The following is a 17,587-nucleotide window of genomic DNA, read 5'->3' as shown; positions in this document are numbered from 1 at the left end:
GCTGGTAACTAGCGCAGTAATCGCTAGCAGGCAACTAGAGTGCTAATCGCTAGCTCTGCTAAAATGGATACAATAATATAATTTTGATAAGCATAAACTACACTACAGTATGTAAAAACTACACTACAGTGTGTACAATCAATGTTAATGTGTATTTAAAGACATTGACAATTGTGGAAAAGTTGTGTGGGGAATGGAAAAAAGTATTTTGAGAAAACCTAACCAACCAAAAATTGAATGACCCACCTGCAGTACCTGTGCGGACCCCTGGGGGTCACAGACCCCTTGTTAGGCCTCTACATTACAGTATATACACATTATTCTGGGTTTATACGCTGTACTTACCAAGGATCACCAGCTTTGACTCCAGAGATTTAAGATGGACGATGTAGAAGGCACCGAGGAACACGGCCAATGCAATGAGCAACATTGGAGAGCTGATTCTGAAATATAAGACGACACATATCAGACACTGACTCCTGGCACGCTAATCGCTAGCTGACCACAGGCACACTAGTGTATATACATATAATATATTGTATAAGACTCCTTCCTCATAAAAACTGCAGTCTTCTCACATGCAGTAGAGGATGAGGCCCAAGAAGATGAAGGTGTAGTTGCTGTTGAACGTCTCCACGTTTTTCACCACCCGCTGACACAGCTCGCCAAAGTTGCGAGGTTTGGAGAACTTGCGCTGGTCCACAAAGCTCGCCCACGGTCGGATGGACACGCGGCGCCTGTCCAGCCACTCTTTGGCCACGCTGGTGGAGATGCCTTTGGGGAGGCCCAGCCTGCAGCGGGAAGAGGAGATGCAAAGACTTAATATAAGCAGTGAAGTTGAATATCTATATGCTGTACTATATTATGTCATACTTGGCCAAGATCCCAGCTCCACCTGTAGGATGAGCATCCTCAGCACTGAACAGATCTCCAGCTTTGCTCTCCATGTCGACCTGGCAGTTCTCGCCTTTTGGAGCTGACATCAACTGCACTGTATTAGATAAAATAGTAGAGTGAAGAAAATTAGAAACATGCAAGTGTTGACATTTGTTGAATTTGTCATTTAGAAGACCAACGAGAGTAAAGGGTGTCAAACTCATTTTAGATCTGGGGGTCACATGGAGAAAAATCTAATCCAATCCAATCCACTTTATTTATATAGCACATTTAAACAACAAAATGTTTCCAAAGTGCTGCACAACAATATTAAACACAATTAAAAACAATATAAAATAAATATGATTAAAAACAATTTCAAAGAGTAAAACCAATTAAAACAGTAAATAGAAAGCAACATTTTAAAAACACAGAGGACAACAGAGGACCACACAACTCACGTAGTGTTAAAAGCCAGAGAATAAAAGTGGGTCTTAAGACGAGACTTAAAACACTCCACTGTGGGAGCAGTTCGAACATGGAGGGGCAGAGTGTTCCAGAGCTTAGGGCCGACCACAGAGAAGGCCCTGTCTCCCCTGGTTTTAAGTCTCGTCTTGGACACCACAAGCTGGAGCTGGCTCTTGGACCTCAGAGCGCGCACAGGATTGTAAGTTTGGATGAGGTCTGAGATATACTGAGGTGCCAGTCCATGTAAAGCTTTAAAAACAAACAGCAAGGTTTTAAAATCAATTCTAAAATGAAGAGGGAGCCAGTGCAAACTCTGAAGAATTGGGGTTATATGCTGGCGTCTCCTGGCCCCTGTTAAAAGTCATGCTGCCGCATTCTGGACTAACTGCAACCGGTAGAGAGCTTTTTGGCTAATGCCAGCATAAAGTGCATTGCAGTAGTCCAGGCGACTTGAAATAAAAGCATGCACGACTTGTTCAAAAAGGTTAAAAGATAAAAACGGTTTTACCTTTGCTAAAAGACGAAGATGATAAAAACACGATTTTAAAACGCCATTGACTTGTTTGTCAAGTTTAAAATGGCTGTCTATAGTGACGCCAAGGCTGGTGACTTTGGGACGCACATAATTTTGCAATGGTCCCAAGTCAGTGAGGGCCGGACCAAACACTAAAATTTCCGTTTTTCCCTCATTCATTATTAAAAAATTCTGGGCTAACCAAGCCTTGACGTCGCATAGACAGTTGAGAAGGAGTGTCAGGGGGCCGTGGCCTTTTGAAATAGGCATATAAATTTGGCAGTCGTCTGCATAAAAGTGATAAGACACTCCATGCCTCTTAAAAATCTCTCCAAGAGGGAGGAGATATAGAGCGAACAGGATGGGGCCTAGAATAGATCCCTGGGGGACACCACAGTAAAGCGGAGCAGAAGAAGAAGTGGCGTCCCCCAGCCTGACAGAGAAGGACCTTTCTGACAGGTAGGATCTGAACCACTCTAATGCAGTCCCCCTGACACCCACACAGTCTCTCAGGCGATCTAAAAGAATTGTGTGGTCGACTGTGTCAAAGGCAGCTGTAAGTCCCAAGTGGGCCGGACTGGTAAAATCACGGCAATATAACTTAAAAATAAAGACAACTTCAGATGGTTTTCTTTGTTTAAAAAATAGAACAAGCACAAATGTACAAATCATAATGTTGTTTTTGTTTTTTTTACACTTACATGTTACGGTTAATAATTTATTTGTCGTTATTTAAATTTTCTGAATAAATTATGTGATGATGTTCATCAGTCAACTCATTGGTGTCAATTTTTAAATCTATCAAGATAGAATAATTGTATTAAAATCAAATTACAGGATGTTATTTATGTAGTTTGATCATATTCTTCGACTGATGTACTGACATCATGTGGTTTATATTGTACATATTAAGTTAAAGTACCCATGATTGTCACACACACACTAGGTGTGGCGAAATTATTCTCTGCATTTGACCCATCAACCTTGATCACCCCCTAGGAGGTGAGGGGAGCAGTGAGCAGCAGCGGTGACCGCGCCCGGGAATAATTTTTGGTGATTTAACCCCCAATTCCAACCCTACCGATCTCAGGGCGGACTCTCTAACCACTAGGCCAATGAATAGGTCTCTAGTTGTGAGTGTGAATGTTGTCTGTCTATCTGTGTTGGCCCTGTGGTGAGGTGGCGGCTTGTCCAGGGTGTACCTCACCTTCTGCCCGAATGCAGCCCCCGCGACCCCGAAAGGGACAAGCAGTAGTAAATGGATGGATGGATAGTTCAGGGGTGTCAAACGTACGGCCCAAGGGCCGGATCAGGCCGGCGAACAGGATTTATCCGGCCTGATTCATACCAAAGACTATAGAAATGGGACCCATTACCTCCCTGCTTGGCACTCAGCATCAAGGGTTGGAATTGGGGGTTAAAAAAACACCAAAAATGATTCCCGGGCGCGGCGCCGCTGCTGCCCACTGCTCCCCTCACCTCCCAGGGGGTGAACAAGGGGATGGGTCAAATGCAGAGGACAAATTTCACCACACCTAGTGTGTGTGTGTGACAATCATTGGTGTAATGATAGTGTTTGACCACATGGTGGTAGTAAGTCTACAAATGACTAGGAACCAATATATAGTATGTGTCAGGTAGGACTCTTGAGAGAGAGGTACACACCTTGTACGCACGAGTGTTGAAGTAGCGTTTGTAATATGTGATCGTGATTAAAAGACAGTTCTGCAAGTCATCCAACGATGTGTTATTTAAAACAATAACATAACATGGTACCAGGAGTGAACGAAAATTGAAGTGGTGTATTGTGAAAAGCGACATGGATTTGAAGCCACCTGAAAAGCTGAAGCTAAGTGGAAATGTCGACAGCAATTGGCGCACCTTCAAGCAGCAGTTCCAGCTGTACATGGCGGCTATGGCACTGCAGGATAAGCCGGATGCAAGGAAGGTAGCGTTACTGCTTACAATAGCAGGCCCACATGCCATTGAAGTTTACAACACTTTTGTGTTTGATAATCCAGATGAAAAAAACAAGTTGGATGTTGTCATTGAAAAGTTTGATGCGCATTGCTCTCCCAAGAAGAATGAGACATATGAAAGATATGTGTTCCGTTCAAGAGTGCAAGCTCATGGAGAAAGTTTTGACAGTTTTGTGACTGATTTGAGGCTGAAAGCACAAACTTGCAACTTTTCTACACTGAAGGACTCTATGATAAGGGATCAGATTGTATGTGGCATAGAAGACAAAAAAGTCAGAGAAAGACTGTTGAGAGAGACAGAATTGTCGTTGGAGAATGCCATTAAAATTTGTCATGCAGCAGAATTGTCACAGATGCACGTCAAGACGTTTGGTGAAATGGCGTCCACCGCAGCCATCAGCGTGGGAGGCGACAACGTGCATGTCGTGTCAAGGGGATGGAAGTCGCAGCCTGCACAGCAGAAGAGTGACATCATGTTCCAATGCAAGCGCTGTGGATCGCAGCACAAGCCAAAGCAGTGTCCAGCATTTGGTAAGCAGTGTTCCAAATGCTATGGAAAAAATCACTTTGCCAAACAATGTTTTGCTAAAGGAAAACCATGCGCTAAAAAGGAAAAATCTGTCAATGTAGTGGAGGACACTGATCTGGGTGAAACATTCTTTGTTGGCCTAGTGAACAGTGAAAATAAAACTGAAGAAGTAGTCAATGCTGTTGAAAAAGACAAGTGGATTGCACCGCTACAAATAAATGGAACTCGAGTTAACATGAAACTAGATACTGGTGCAAAGGCAAACTTGATCAACATGTCAGACATCAAGGAATTGAGAGAAAAACCGAAAATCCACAGAACAACAGTTGCACTGAAAGACTACAATGGTCGTAGCATTGACAGTCTGGGCACATGCAAATTGAGAGTCACTGTAAAAGGAAAAGTGCACTACCTGCTATTTTCAGTTGTCACTGAAGAACGTGAGTCAATATTGGGTGACAAAGCATGTGAAGTTTTAGGACTGGTGAAAAGAGTGTATCTTGTGAACACAGATGTGAGCGCTCAAAAAATTGAAACTGATTCAATAGTGCAGAACTACGCTGGTGTGTTCACTGGTTTTGGTGCTTTACCTTTTACATACAAAATACAGCTTAAAGAGCAGGCACGTCCAGTTGTCCATGCAGCGCGAAGAGTTCCAGCAGCACTTAAAGAGCATCTCAAAAAGGAACTGGACCGGATGACAACACTGGGTGTAATAAAGAAAATTGAGGAACCAACAGATTGGGTAAACTCCATGGTCTGTGTGAAAAAGAAAAATGGCGATCTAAGAATATGCATGGATCCAAAAGACTTGAATGAAAACATAAAACGTGAGCACTACCAAATACCAAAACGTGAAGAAATAGCCAGTGAGATGGCTGGCGCAAAATATTTCTCAAAATTGGATGCGTCAAATGGCTTTTGGCAAATCAACAAAGACATTGACAACATGATTGGTAGATGTGCAACATGTCAAAAATACAGAAACAAACAAACCAAAGAACCCATGATATTGCCTGAAGTTCTTACTGTACCATGGCAGAAAGTGGGAATGGACTTGTTTTATTTGAAGGGCAAAGAGTATGTTGTTGTAATTGACTACTATTCTAATTTCCCTGAAATGGCTTTGCTATCAAGCACATCATCAAACTGTGTGATCACGCATGTCAAATCTATATTTGCTAGACATGGTATACCGCATACTGTGGTGAGTGACAATGGACCATGTTTCAACAGTAAAGAGTGGCAGCAATTTGCAAAACACTATGATTTCAGACACGTGACGTCAAGCCCTCTGTACGCACAGTCAAATGGAAAGGCTGAGAAAGGAGTGCATATTCTCAAACAACTTTTGAAGAAAGCAGTGGATAGTAACTCTGATCCATACCTAGCACTACTTAGCTACAGAGCGACACCTCTTGAGTGTGGCTTGTCACCCTCTGAACTACTGATGAACAGAAAGCTTCGTACTACGCTACCAAGTATGTCTACACCAACGCAGAGTCAAAAAGTACAACGGAAGCTAAAGCAACAAAAGCTAAAGCAGAAGTCGTTTTATGACAAAGCAGCCAAATCGCTCCCATCACTATCACCAAGTGACACAGTGAGAATTGAAGGTCCTGATGGTTGGAAAACCAAAGCTACTGTTCTTCAAGAAACATCACCACGATCATATACTGTGAGGAGTGAAGAAGGACAGATACTACGTCGCAATCGTCGCAGTTTGCTGAGGGTTCCAGAGACTGTTCCAAACCAAGAAACAGCCGAGTCCGAGGTTTCATCTACACCGACTGTTTCAAACCAAGCAACAGCTGAGTCCGAGGTTTCATCTACACCTACTGACTGTGAAACAATGCCAATGCAGCACATGAATGAAGATGTGACTGACGATCCTGAACCTGTGTTGAGAAGGTCTACAAGGCAGATCAAGAAACCTGTGAATGATGACTACGTGTATTATTGAACTCGTATAATATCAAACTGATTGACAAGCTAAAGAGTTCATGTTTTTAAAAAATATTTTAAATGTTTTCTAATACTGTGGTGCATGGATAGTTTTTGAAAATATTGCATATTCATGTGGTCAAGATAGAAAAACAAGTTATTTGTTTAATACATGACATGGTATTAGCAATGGGTGCTTAGTTTAGAAAGAGGGATGTAATGATAGTGTTTGACCACATGGTGGTAGTAAGTCTACAAATGACTAGGAACCAATATATAGTATGTGTCAGGTAGGACTCTTGAGAGAGAGGTACACACCTTGTACGCACGAGTGTTGAAGTAGCGTTTGTAATATGTGATCGTGATTAAAAGACAGTTCTGCAAGTCATCCAACGATGTGTTATTTAAAACAATAACATAACAATTGGTACTTTAACTTTAACTAGATCTTTCTGTGTGGAGTTTGCATGTTCTCCCCGTGACTGCGTGGGTTCCCTCCGGGTACTCCGGCTTCCTCCCACCTCCAAAGACATGCACCTGGGGATAAGTTGATTGGCAACACTAAATTGGCCCTAGTGTGTGAATGTGAGTGGGAATGTTGTCTGTCTGTGTTGGCCCTGCAATGAGTTGGCGACTTGTCCAGGGTGTACACCGCCTTCCGCCCGATTGTAGCTGAGATAGGCTCCAGCGCCCCCCGCGACCCCGAAGGGAATAAGCGGTAGAAAATGGATGGATGGATGGATAGAGCAACTTTAAAACATACATGTAATTATTTGATGCTGCGTTCATGGCACAAAGCTAGCACTTTACAATGTTTACTTTTGAGGTTGGGAATTTACAGTGGTGCGTTTAACGACGCTGGGAAAAGTCAGCTTTTTGTTCCGACGGTGGAAAATATGACTCAACCACAAGCTGGGCAACCGACACATAAACCTATAGTTTTTTTTTTTTTTACCAAGCTACATTAAAACAAACTCCATATAGGCTTTACATTAATCCACATTTACGATTTAACACAGAGACATATAAGTAAAAAGGACACCGCTGGCTAGCTAGATTCTATGCTAACAGACGTTATCGGTGGTTCAAATGGGGTAAAAGTACAGCACAGCACAAGGGTGTATTTCTCTAAACACATTAAAAACGACAAAAGGTGTCGATTAACGAGAATTTGGAATGAAAAAAAAAAAACACTCACGATTGAAGTTATCCGAATCCCTTCAAGCGTGTTGACGGAAAAGATGTGGTTGGTTGGACATTCTACTTCCGGTTTGGGTAAGCAGAAAACACTGCGCCCATTTGACTACAATTGAAACGGTTTTGTTTGTATGTGTTTTTATTTTCCGATTCTCGTTCTTTGGAGTCGTTGGAATTTGTGTATTTCGGTTGTTTTTTTTCAAACACTATAAATATAGTATATATTGAATTCAGATAACAGATCTGAGATCGGCTCTGGCTGCTTTTCCCTGCGTGATCATGGAAGCAGAAATCTGACTCCAGAACAGCGAAACGCTCACAGGAGACGTCCCGGGCTGTGATTGAAAGCTTCTCAGCGCGTTCAGGAAGTGATCCCCACATAAGCAGGACGGTGAGTCGTTTGCCTTCTTATCTGCCCAAATATCGCTTTATAAATGTAATGACACGCGTGTATTTACGCTTTTGTCGGTATTAAAAGATAGACGCGTCAACGTTACCTTGTCCTTATCTAGGCCCTTTTCGCGCAACGCTAGCTTTTCCGTTACTTATTAGCCTGCTGTGTGTAGTAAGCTAAAGTTCAAGTCAAGCTTAGCGTAAACACAATATTAGTGTACTGAAATTCGTCTAATAATCGTTAGTTGGTTGTTGACGTGTATTAGTTAACAGACGGCGGTTTGTAGGGACATTTAATGACACGTGTTATGATGTTTGTGTGTGCCCACGCAGGAACGTGACTGCTTACGTAATATGCCGAGGCGGGGAGAGACTGAAGAATTTCCCTCCTCCCTCCCGACAAACTTTGGAAAGGCAAATGTCAGAAACTTCACACTTGACGACAACGCACAATAAGAGGTAAGTTTAAAGCGTGGAGTTTGTGTGTTATTGTTAAAGCGCGGTTAGCTTGCTGTTGTGCTAGCTGCGTGTTTTCGACGCGCGTGAGCTTGCTTGTTTTTATTTTATTTTTTTAAATTGTTTAAATGTTTTATTGAACAACAAACATATATTTATAAGTCACACAAAAGTCAAGGCACTTTCAACACCAAGGAAAGAAAACAAACGCAAATACATCAATACATCCATCCATTTCCTACCGCTTGTCCCGTCTGGGGTCGCAGGGGGTGCTGGAAGCCTATCTCAGCTGCATTCAGACTAGGGCTGCAACTAACAATTAATTTGATAATAGATTAATCTGTCGATTATTACTTCGATTAATCGATTAATAATAGGATAAAAGAGACAAACTACATTTCTATCCTTTCCAGTATTTTATTGAAAAAAAACCCACCATACTGGCACTAGGGATGTCCCGATCCGATATTTGGATCGGATCGACTGCCGATATTTGCCAAAAATTGCATATCGGCAAGGCATGGGAAAATGCCGATCCAGATCCAGTTTAAAAAAAAAACACCGGTCCGTGTTTTCCAACGCACCGATTTAAATAATACATTCCACTTTTCTGCTGCTCCCTAATTTCCGTTCCGCATTTTCCAGCACACCTTCAACACATCCACAGGTCTGTGAATTCTCACGCAGTTGCTTTTAGCTGCTGGCATTACACGACAGGCTCACTCTTTCCTGTGTCTCCCTCTCACAGACAGCAAGCGCACCTTCTTACACACGTCACACACTGTCACGTCATACGTCACATACTGTCACGTCATACGTCACATACGTATACGTCCTCCCCGAGTAGAGAGGTAGCAGCACGGCTAACGTTAGCTGTGATGCTAGTGCAGCCGTGTGACCAACGTTCTCTCTAAGGTGCGCGCCTGTGCAATTGCAAACTGCTCAAGCGTCCTCTGCGCATAGCAATTATATGCCACGCACAAAATCAAATAAAAAAAATAAGCGCATAACAATTTTCGACACACGGACACGACAGAGAAAGCAGTTGTCGTCATCATTGTTCAAATATTGTGACGTCTGTCGAGACGCTTATCTCCATTCGGTGCCACACGCCCACACCATCAAAATGCCGAGGCAAAAATGTCCAGATCAACACCGTATGAAAAAATTAGTGATTTTTTTAGTTGTGATTTTCTTCTCTGCATGAAAGTTTAAAAGTAGCATATATTAATGCAGTATGAAGAAGAATGTTTTAATGTAGACATGCAAGCCTTGAAAGAAAATTTTGAAAATCAAGACTACATTTCCTGCAAATGGGTGCATTTCTACCCTATATTTTAACTTTAGATTTATTCTCATATCAAACTCTTTTGTCTTTTTGACACTTACATCCAACGCCCCCCTCCACACCCTGGATTATAAATAATGTAAATAATTCAATGTGATTATCTTGTGTGATGACTGTATTATGATGATAGTATATATCTGATAGTATATATCTGTATCATGAATCAAGTGGACCCCGACTTAAACAAGTTGAAAAACTTATTGGGGTGTTACCATTTAGTGGTCAATTGTACGGAATATGTACTTCACTGTGCAACCTACTAATAAAAGTCTTAATCAATCAATCAAAACACAGAATCATCATACTGCTGTGATTATATGCATCAAGTGTTCATTCAAGGCTAAGGCAAAATATCGAGATATATATCGTGTATCGCAATATGGCCTTAAAATATCGCAATATTAAAAAAAGGCCATATCGCCCAGCCCTAGTTTCAATGATGCCATTTCTGTTTGTCATGTATAATTTTGTCTATTTTGTGTTTATCCTTGAATAAACAGGTCAGTTTCTTGTTACCAACCATTGTGTATTATTCAAACTCCCCTAATTCAGCTGGCTAGTTGTTATCAAGAGTACTAAAACCATTTTCAACATGATTCTGACAACTAAGTAGGCTAAATAACTTTAAACTTTAATACATGCTCGGATAGGCCAGTATCGGTATCGGTCAGTATCGGTATCGGATCGGAAATGCAAAAACAATATCGGTATCAAATCGGAAGTGCAAAAACCTGGATCGGGACATCCCTAACTGGCACCATATTTATTTTGATTATTGTTTCTCAGCTGTTTGTAAATGTTGCAGTTTATAAATAAAGGTTTATAAAAATAAAAAAGTAGCCTCTGCCCATGCGCATAGCATAGATCCAACGAATCGATGACTAAATTAATCGCCAACTATTTTTATAATCGATTTTAATCGATTTAATCGATTAGTTGTTGCAGCCCTATCCGAGACATTCAAAAGTTTTGTTTTCATGACTCTCGGTCTACAAATTCTTTTGAAAAAACTCTCTGCCGTCGGTCTTTCTTTACTTCGGACCTGCATCCGCCCTGATACATTCTTGGTAGTAGCGTCATGTTTGTAGCACAATCTAAGATGATTTCTTGATTCGCTCAACCTCTACCTGATCTGAACCAAAATTGATCCCCAGCAACTTTCCGAAGCATCAAACAGGTTTATATGTGGTTATAGTGTATATATATTTTCTCATTCTGTTTTGCACACTCTTGGAGTCAACATGCGCATAGTCATGTACATAGTGTATATACCCCCCACGACCTCATTTTTTTTTGTATATATCGTTTTTCAAATCACCTGACATGTATACTGTGTATATGTACATAATTGTTCAATTTTTTAACGTCATTTTTTATGTACATGTTACAGGTTATATATCTTTTAATGTTGAATGTATCGAATATGATGAATATGTAATGGACCACAATGGAAACAAGCCTTTTGGCTTTTTTTGCCATCCATTTGCCTTTTTAAAGCATTACATGGATTAAATTCTTTAAGATGTCAAAAAACTTCTCAATCAATCAATCAATTCTGTCTGGTATTTAACATCTGCATAGCCATTAGAGAGATAATATTTCTAATCTGTGTTAATATTACAGCAGACATCCCAACATAGCTTGGCTGCTAACTTGTTTGGAGCCACAGACGTCTAGTGTGACGTCATAAATGTCAACCCGAAAGTAAATAAATTAAATGCGCTAAAAAGAAATAAGTGCCCCCGAGTGTACGGGAGGCACACTGCGTATGACCAATAGTCACATTAGAGAGTGTGCATGGACACTTGGACTTCACAGGTAGGTGTGAAAATACCAATAAAAAACTATTTGAAAAATCTGACTATTTAGTGCATGGAAATGTAGTGAGTGTATCTACAAAGCCATTAGACTTAAAAGTCACAGCCTATCTGGGATTGACAAAATAACTAATATATGGATAAAAACTATTCTAGGTATCAAATATCTCATTTGTCATGTCCACGTAATAATTTTGTGCTAAGTCAATAAACCATACAAACAGAGGTAGAAACTATTCAAGAGAGTTAAGTTTAACTTTGCATTCACTTTTGTCATTTTTGACAGACATTTTGGGCCAATGAGGGTCCCAAATAACGATGCGTTTGAAGCAGAAGAAGTAAAACGGCAGGTTTTCCGTTTCATTTGCGTCACGGGGGTGGAGCCGCAGTCACGATTTACCGTGTACCTCTTGCTTGGCCCTGGATAAACCATTTGCTTGCCAAACAGAATTTCTAGCGACATCCAGTGGACGCATGTAGAACAGAAGTTCATTTTATTAAAAAACTTCAGGTCATTTTTATACTAGGCAAACTCATCTCGCGGGCCGGACAAAATCTGTGCGGGCTTGATCCAGACGGCGGGCAGCATTAAGACAATCTACATTTTGGAAAATGAACTTCAAAACATCATAGCTCCTTTTTATAATTTGTCATGAATGCATGTAATGAAAAGCAAATGGATTAGTTCAGTAACCCAAAGGAAATCACGTAATGAAAAAAATACAATCTTAATGTATTATTTTAATAGCATACTTACGGTTTAGGCATGCCGTTTTGTATAAAAACTGTGAATGGTTAAAAAAAAAACACCATAAAACGCCATTCAGAACAAAAAAATTATTGTGAATTTGTATGACATTATCTGACCATAGTGGAGTTTTTCTGGTTGAAATGTTGCACAATTTTTATGGCTTTTTATGGCAGCAGCCTCAAACAGACAATTTTAGCTAGCACAAAAATAATGTTTCAATGCTCAGACAGACTTCATATTAAAGGTTTATAAGGACAGTTATGTATACAAACATCTTAAACTATAAGTTAAGTGTTGCAAACCTATATTTGGGTGTAATTTTGTATGATCTTGAGATGTAAAATTTGGGGTGTTGATTAATGACACTTTGAGAAATCAAACTCGGGAATGTGAAAGACATCATCCACTTTTGTGCTCTTCAATTAGTCCAAAAATACCCCTCCCACCGCACACACAGAAAATAATGACGCACATCGCAAACTACCTTGATCTGAGCAGGTACAAGCCACCGCTGCAATAGAGATAAGTGGGTCAGCGGCCGGTTGTCACATACCTACCTTTTAGAGGTCTTTAAAGTTCACTTTTATTTGTGATCATAGTAGTCACAAAATGTCAGCTTCCCAAAAATGTTTGTAAAAATAGCTTTTTCCCTATTCACTTTTGATCCAGGTTCGAAGGTACAAAAGGGGCGAACAGGCCAACCATTAACATGACCAGCTACGCACTAAGGCGCTCTCTTAACTGGGATGAAACCGAGTGCCTCAACTATTACGGGATGCTGTCTCTACATGAGGTCTTCGAAATAGTCGGCTGTCAGCTGACCGAGACGGACATCGACGTGCTCTCTTTCCTCTTGAATGAAACCTGTGTTGGAACACACCCCTTGAACCCTGAGGGCTGGACGGTGAAGCCCTTCGAAGACGAGCCACCGGAGTTAGGCGTCACCCCGAGTCCCATGCTCCTTAGAGTCTGGAGGCGGTTGCAGTCTCAGTGCTCTCAGCACCCTGTGGTACAAGCCTCTTACAAGTCCAGGAATGGCCTTGAGTTGTTGTTGGAGCTGGAAAGGCAAGGTTACCTCAGCGATGGAAACCTGGAGCCGCTTCTGCAGCTCCTGAGAGTCCTCACACGTCATGATCTCCTGCCTCTAGTGTCCCATAAGAGAAAGAGAACTGGTGAGTTCAAATCAGAACACTAATTCTTTAAATAATGACCTTCGCTCCCATCGACACAATGCCTCACCTTAAACCCTCATCTTTACTCAAGCCTCTTTCACACAGAACTCTTGTAAAATAGTCACAGGGCCGCATAAGTAGATCCGACATGTATGCACCTGCATGATTATGTCAAGACCCGCGTCGACAACAGTTGCTTTCAACACATAGCTTCTGGTACTACGGTACCTCTGAGGCAAAACAATTATCAGGTCAACTTCGTCCCCTGTTCTTTGTTGGTGATTGCTACATAGGGATGGCAATCCCAGTGTATCAATTCCTCAAGTGATTCTCTTCACTGTTTTTCCGGGTGGGGTTGTGGTCATTACGCAACGTACGTAGTGACAACAGATCACAAAATGGCATCGCCCGGTCCGAACAAACAGTAACATTTTACAAGAAAAGATTGCAATAGTGCTACTTGTAATAATTACAAGGTTGCTATTTCATCAAGAAGAGAACATACAAGCAATATGCTGAAACATTTGAACACACAGCATGCAACCATTATAAATGAAAGTCGTGTTTTCGAACCGCTCCGATCTCATCCCAGCAGCAGTAACGCTAGCACGTCATCTGAATACCGCAGGTATTAACTCACCGCCTATCATGTTAGCGCGATCATTTTTAAAATTGAAATGAATACCTTCTCATGAGCATGAGGCGGGCAGTGCTCGCTCCAGTTCACGTCTGCCGCTAGACAAATGTCACAGAGCAGCGACTAAGTTTGTGGTCAAAAGCTTGCATATATTCGTTATGGTAGACACTCTTAATTTTTGGTAGGTGAATGTTCAATTGTAGTCATAGAAAAGTTGCATGTTTTCCTCCCACCACATTTTCTCTGTCATTTTAATTTCACAGGTGAAACTTAAACAATTTGAATATTATGTAAAAGTCCATTCATGTCCGCAATTAACTTCAAATGTGAAATTAATGTGATAGTAACTCATTACATGCAAAGTCAATTATGTCAAGTTTTTACTATTATTTGGATGATCTTGGTTTACAGTTTTTAAAACCCCACAAGGTTTTCATAAACTACCGTATAAGCCATAATCATCAAAATTATTAAAAATAAAGGCTTGACATATCTCACTTTGCATTTAATAAGTTAATATCACATGTTACTGTTACATTCTTGTGTAATTTCCACATAATTAATTTGATTTTTTTTGGAAGAATATTTATTCCATTTATTTAAAAAAAACAAAAACCTTTTTTTCTTCTATGCTATGTATGTGAGCAAATCTCTTTTTTTTTTTTCAAATAAGAATTGATAAAAGAACCGTTACAGAACCATTAAGCAGAATCAAAAGTGGAATCGGAACCGTAAAAACTTATCAATTCCATACCTGCCAACTACTCCGGTTTTCCCGTAATTAATACGGTTTTCATCAACCTATTCCGGGTTACGGTTGCAGTGATAAAAAATACGGTTTTTCATTAATTAAAAAAAATATTTTTTTTAAATGCGCGAAGCTATTTATAGCACCGCTGCCAAGCATGAAGCAACTGTTGCCATTGTTTCCAAACGAGCGAACGATCATGGAATCAGCCGGAGAAAAATCGCAAATGAGTCTTAAACCGAAAAGAAAACTGCAGTCATTCCGTGAAGAATATTCAAAAGCCTATCCGGGAATAATTATCCGTTCCAAAAAGGGTGAAAACTACGCGAATTGCACCTTGTGCAGACAAGATTTTTCGATCGGACACGGAGGAATTAGCGATGTAAAAGACCACGTTGGGACAAAAGAACACAAGTCTAATGCCGTTGCTAGCGATACAAGTGGAAAACTTTCAACGTTTTTCGGATTTTAGCCACAAAAAGGTAATGACACCAATGTTATCTATTGGAATTGTTTAGTACTGTTATACTGTTAAAAGTGTTTATACTATTTATGCTTTCAAGTCCAAGTTGAAGAAATCTTGTTAAATGTTGACAGCATAACTACCAAAATACAGAAGTATGTCCTTAATATTTTTGCAGTGCTATTTCTGTTGAAAAGTTAAAATGATTACATTAGAGATGTGATGTGCCACTTTTCAAGTGTCTGATGGCTTAAATTAATTTTCATTAATTTTTCATATTTTGAATTCTTTTGAAAGGCTTACAAAAAAACTACATTTGAATTGTAATTCCATGCTATTGACAGGACTATTAATTTTAATGAAGTTAGCTTACCATGTTTACAGTATGATAATTGTGATAGAAATGTGAATTTTAGGCACAGAATATTTTATACAATTGAACAAGGCAGTAGATTATACAAGCTTGGACAGAAAGTTAATAATGACACCAATTTTTTTTTAATGGAATTGTTTAGTACTGTTTTACCATTTGTTTACTGTAAAAAGTGTTTATACTGTTTATACTTTCAATTAACAAATTGAAGTCTTGTGAAAGGTTGACAGGATAACTGGCATTAACTGTCAAAATAATTTCAAACTATTGAAGTTAGCTTACAGAATAAACATGTCAATCAACTCATATGATTTTGCTGTAATATTTTTGTTTTGAAAAGTCACTGTGACTGATAGAAAAGTGATGGTTTTAGCAACATTTTAACCTGTCTGAATGCTAATAACCATTTTGCGTCGGGGGGCGAAGCCTGAACCCCCCATCAGGACTTTGTCCTGGACCTACCGGGGCCTGCGGCCCCTGGACCCTGGCTACTAGGTTTTTCTGATTTCAAAAGTTGGCAGGTATGCAATTCCCATCCTAACAGAACACCGACAAGCAGATTTTAACTGGCAGTAAAAAAAGCAGCTTATGAAATAAAGTAATATATGTGTCGCGATGCATGCGTGTTGCTATAAATAATGATGATATATTGAGTTTGAATTAAATATTTTTGTTAAAAATGATATATACTGTAATATATATTATGAAAAATAATTTGTAACAACAAATGCTAATATACCCCCGACACGCTCTGCAGTTGTATACTGCCTGCCTCTCTCTTGATAGGGACCCATTGTGTATATGTCAGTTTGTAGACTGTGTCAGCAAAGTTTGAACAAATTGTCTTTTATGTTTTTTAACATTTCAGTGTCTCCAGAAAGAATTGAAAGGCGATGCGGTGTACAACACAGAGAGTTGTTGTGCACTTCTGGCTTGAGAGGCCCCCATAGACAGGCAGAAATGCCCCTCCCTTTCTTCACACAGCAATTGAGAACAGGTATGTCAGCTATTATATGTTTTAAGCTCTAAGCTGTTATTACCTTTGCATCTGACACACCGCATAGTTATTAAAAACAAAGTTTTTCTCATGCATGCATTTACTGTATGTGTGGCAGCCAAGAAGCAAAGGACAATGTAACGAGGGAAAGCTAAAATGTTGATAATAATGGTTAATACTAACACAAAGATTTTTTTTTAGACATGCGTTGCGTTTCTATTAGTCTTTTTACAAAATGAAATGAACATGCGTCACGACCAATTCTAATGCCCCCTTGAAACCCATCATCACAAATTAATCGCAGTCCTGTGGGAAACACTGCATTTTCATTAGGGCTGCAGCTAACGATTATTTTTCTATCGATTAATCTATAGATTATTTTTTTCCGATCAATCGGTTAATCTATAGATTATTTTTTCGATTAATCTATAGATTATTTTTCCTTTTACCGATTTTTTTTAAATTTAAAATGAAGAGGAAAAAATAAATGTAGGCCAGTTTTTTCAAAAGGCATGGCTTTTATTTACAAAAAAAAAAGTATGGCCACTCAGTCAACATTGACAACAACATGACAAAATATTCTGTAACAATGTAAACATTTAAAACTTTTAACATTTAACAAAATTAAAAGTAGCTTATTTGCTTTTTAATGTGCAAATATAAAAGTAAACATCCAGTGCAAATCTTAATATTCTGGAATAGTATAAGCATTTCAAAAGTAAAAGTATTGCTTATTTTGCTTTAAAATGTGCAAAAATAAAGATAAACATCCAATACAAAAAAGTGCAAAACGGAAATATTCTGTAACAAGTGTAAACATTTCAACAAAAGTAAAAGTATTGCTTATTTGCTAAAATGTGCAAAAATAAAGCTAAACATCCAATACAAAAAAGTGTACAGTGTAAACATTTCAACAAAAGTAAAA

General features: G+C 39.5%; 2 protein-coding genes across 3 annotated transcripts in view; one reads left to right on the top strand and one right to left on the bottom strand.

The window, feature by feature from the left end:
* The window catches only part of rabac1 (Rab acceptor 1 (prenylated)), a 20,846-nt gene extending 13,178 nt beyond the window's left edge, over window positions 1–7,668 (bottom strand). The window contains exons 1-4 of the mRNA XM_061947563.1: window positions 7,509–7,668; window positions 874–991; window positions 579–791; window positions 346–443 (exon numbers count right to left, since the gene is read on the bottom strand). Of these exons, the coding sequence (XP_061803547.1) occupies window positions 346–443; window positions 579–791; window positions 874–983 (421 nt within the window). The 5' untranslated portion in view covers window positions 984–991; window positions 7,509–7,668. The remainder of the gene's footprint in view (window positions 1–345; window positions 444–578; window positions 792–873; window positions 992–7,508) is intronic.
* A 67-nt stretch (window positions 7,669–7,735) lies between these two features.
* Window positions 7,736–17,587, top strand: part of dedd1 (death effector domain-containing 1) — a 34,398-nt gene continuing 24,546 nt past the window's right edge. For both annotated transcript variants that reach the window (XM_061947552.1, XM_061947544.1), the window contains exons 1-4: window positions 7,736–7,898; window positions 8,234–8,359; window positions 12,942–13,444; window positions 16,534–16,662. In XM_061947552.1, the coding sequence (XP_061803536.1) occupies window positions 8,319–8,359; window positions 12,942–13,444; window positions 16,534–16,662 (673 nt within the window). In that variant the 5' untranslated portion in view covers window positions 7,736–7,898; window positions 8,234–8,318. The remainder of the gene's footprint in view (window positions 7,899–8,233; window positions 8,360–12,941; window positions 13,445–16,533; window positions 16,663–17,587) is intronic.

Source organism: Nerophis lumbriciformis, linkage group LG04 (genome assembly GCF_033978685.3).
Source record: "Nerophis lumbriciformis linkage group LG04, RoL_Nlum_v2.1, whole genome shotgun sequence".
Taxonomy (NCBI): domain Eukaryota; kingdom Metazoa; phylum Chordata; class Actinopteri; order Syngnathiformes; family Syngnathidae; genus Nerophis; species Nerophis lumbriciformis.
Note: the sequence above shows the minus strand (reverse complement) of the source record. Positions and strands in the feature narration are given on the sequence as shown.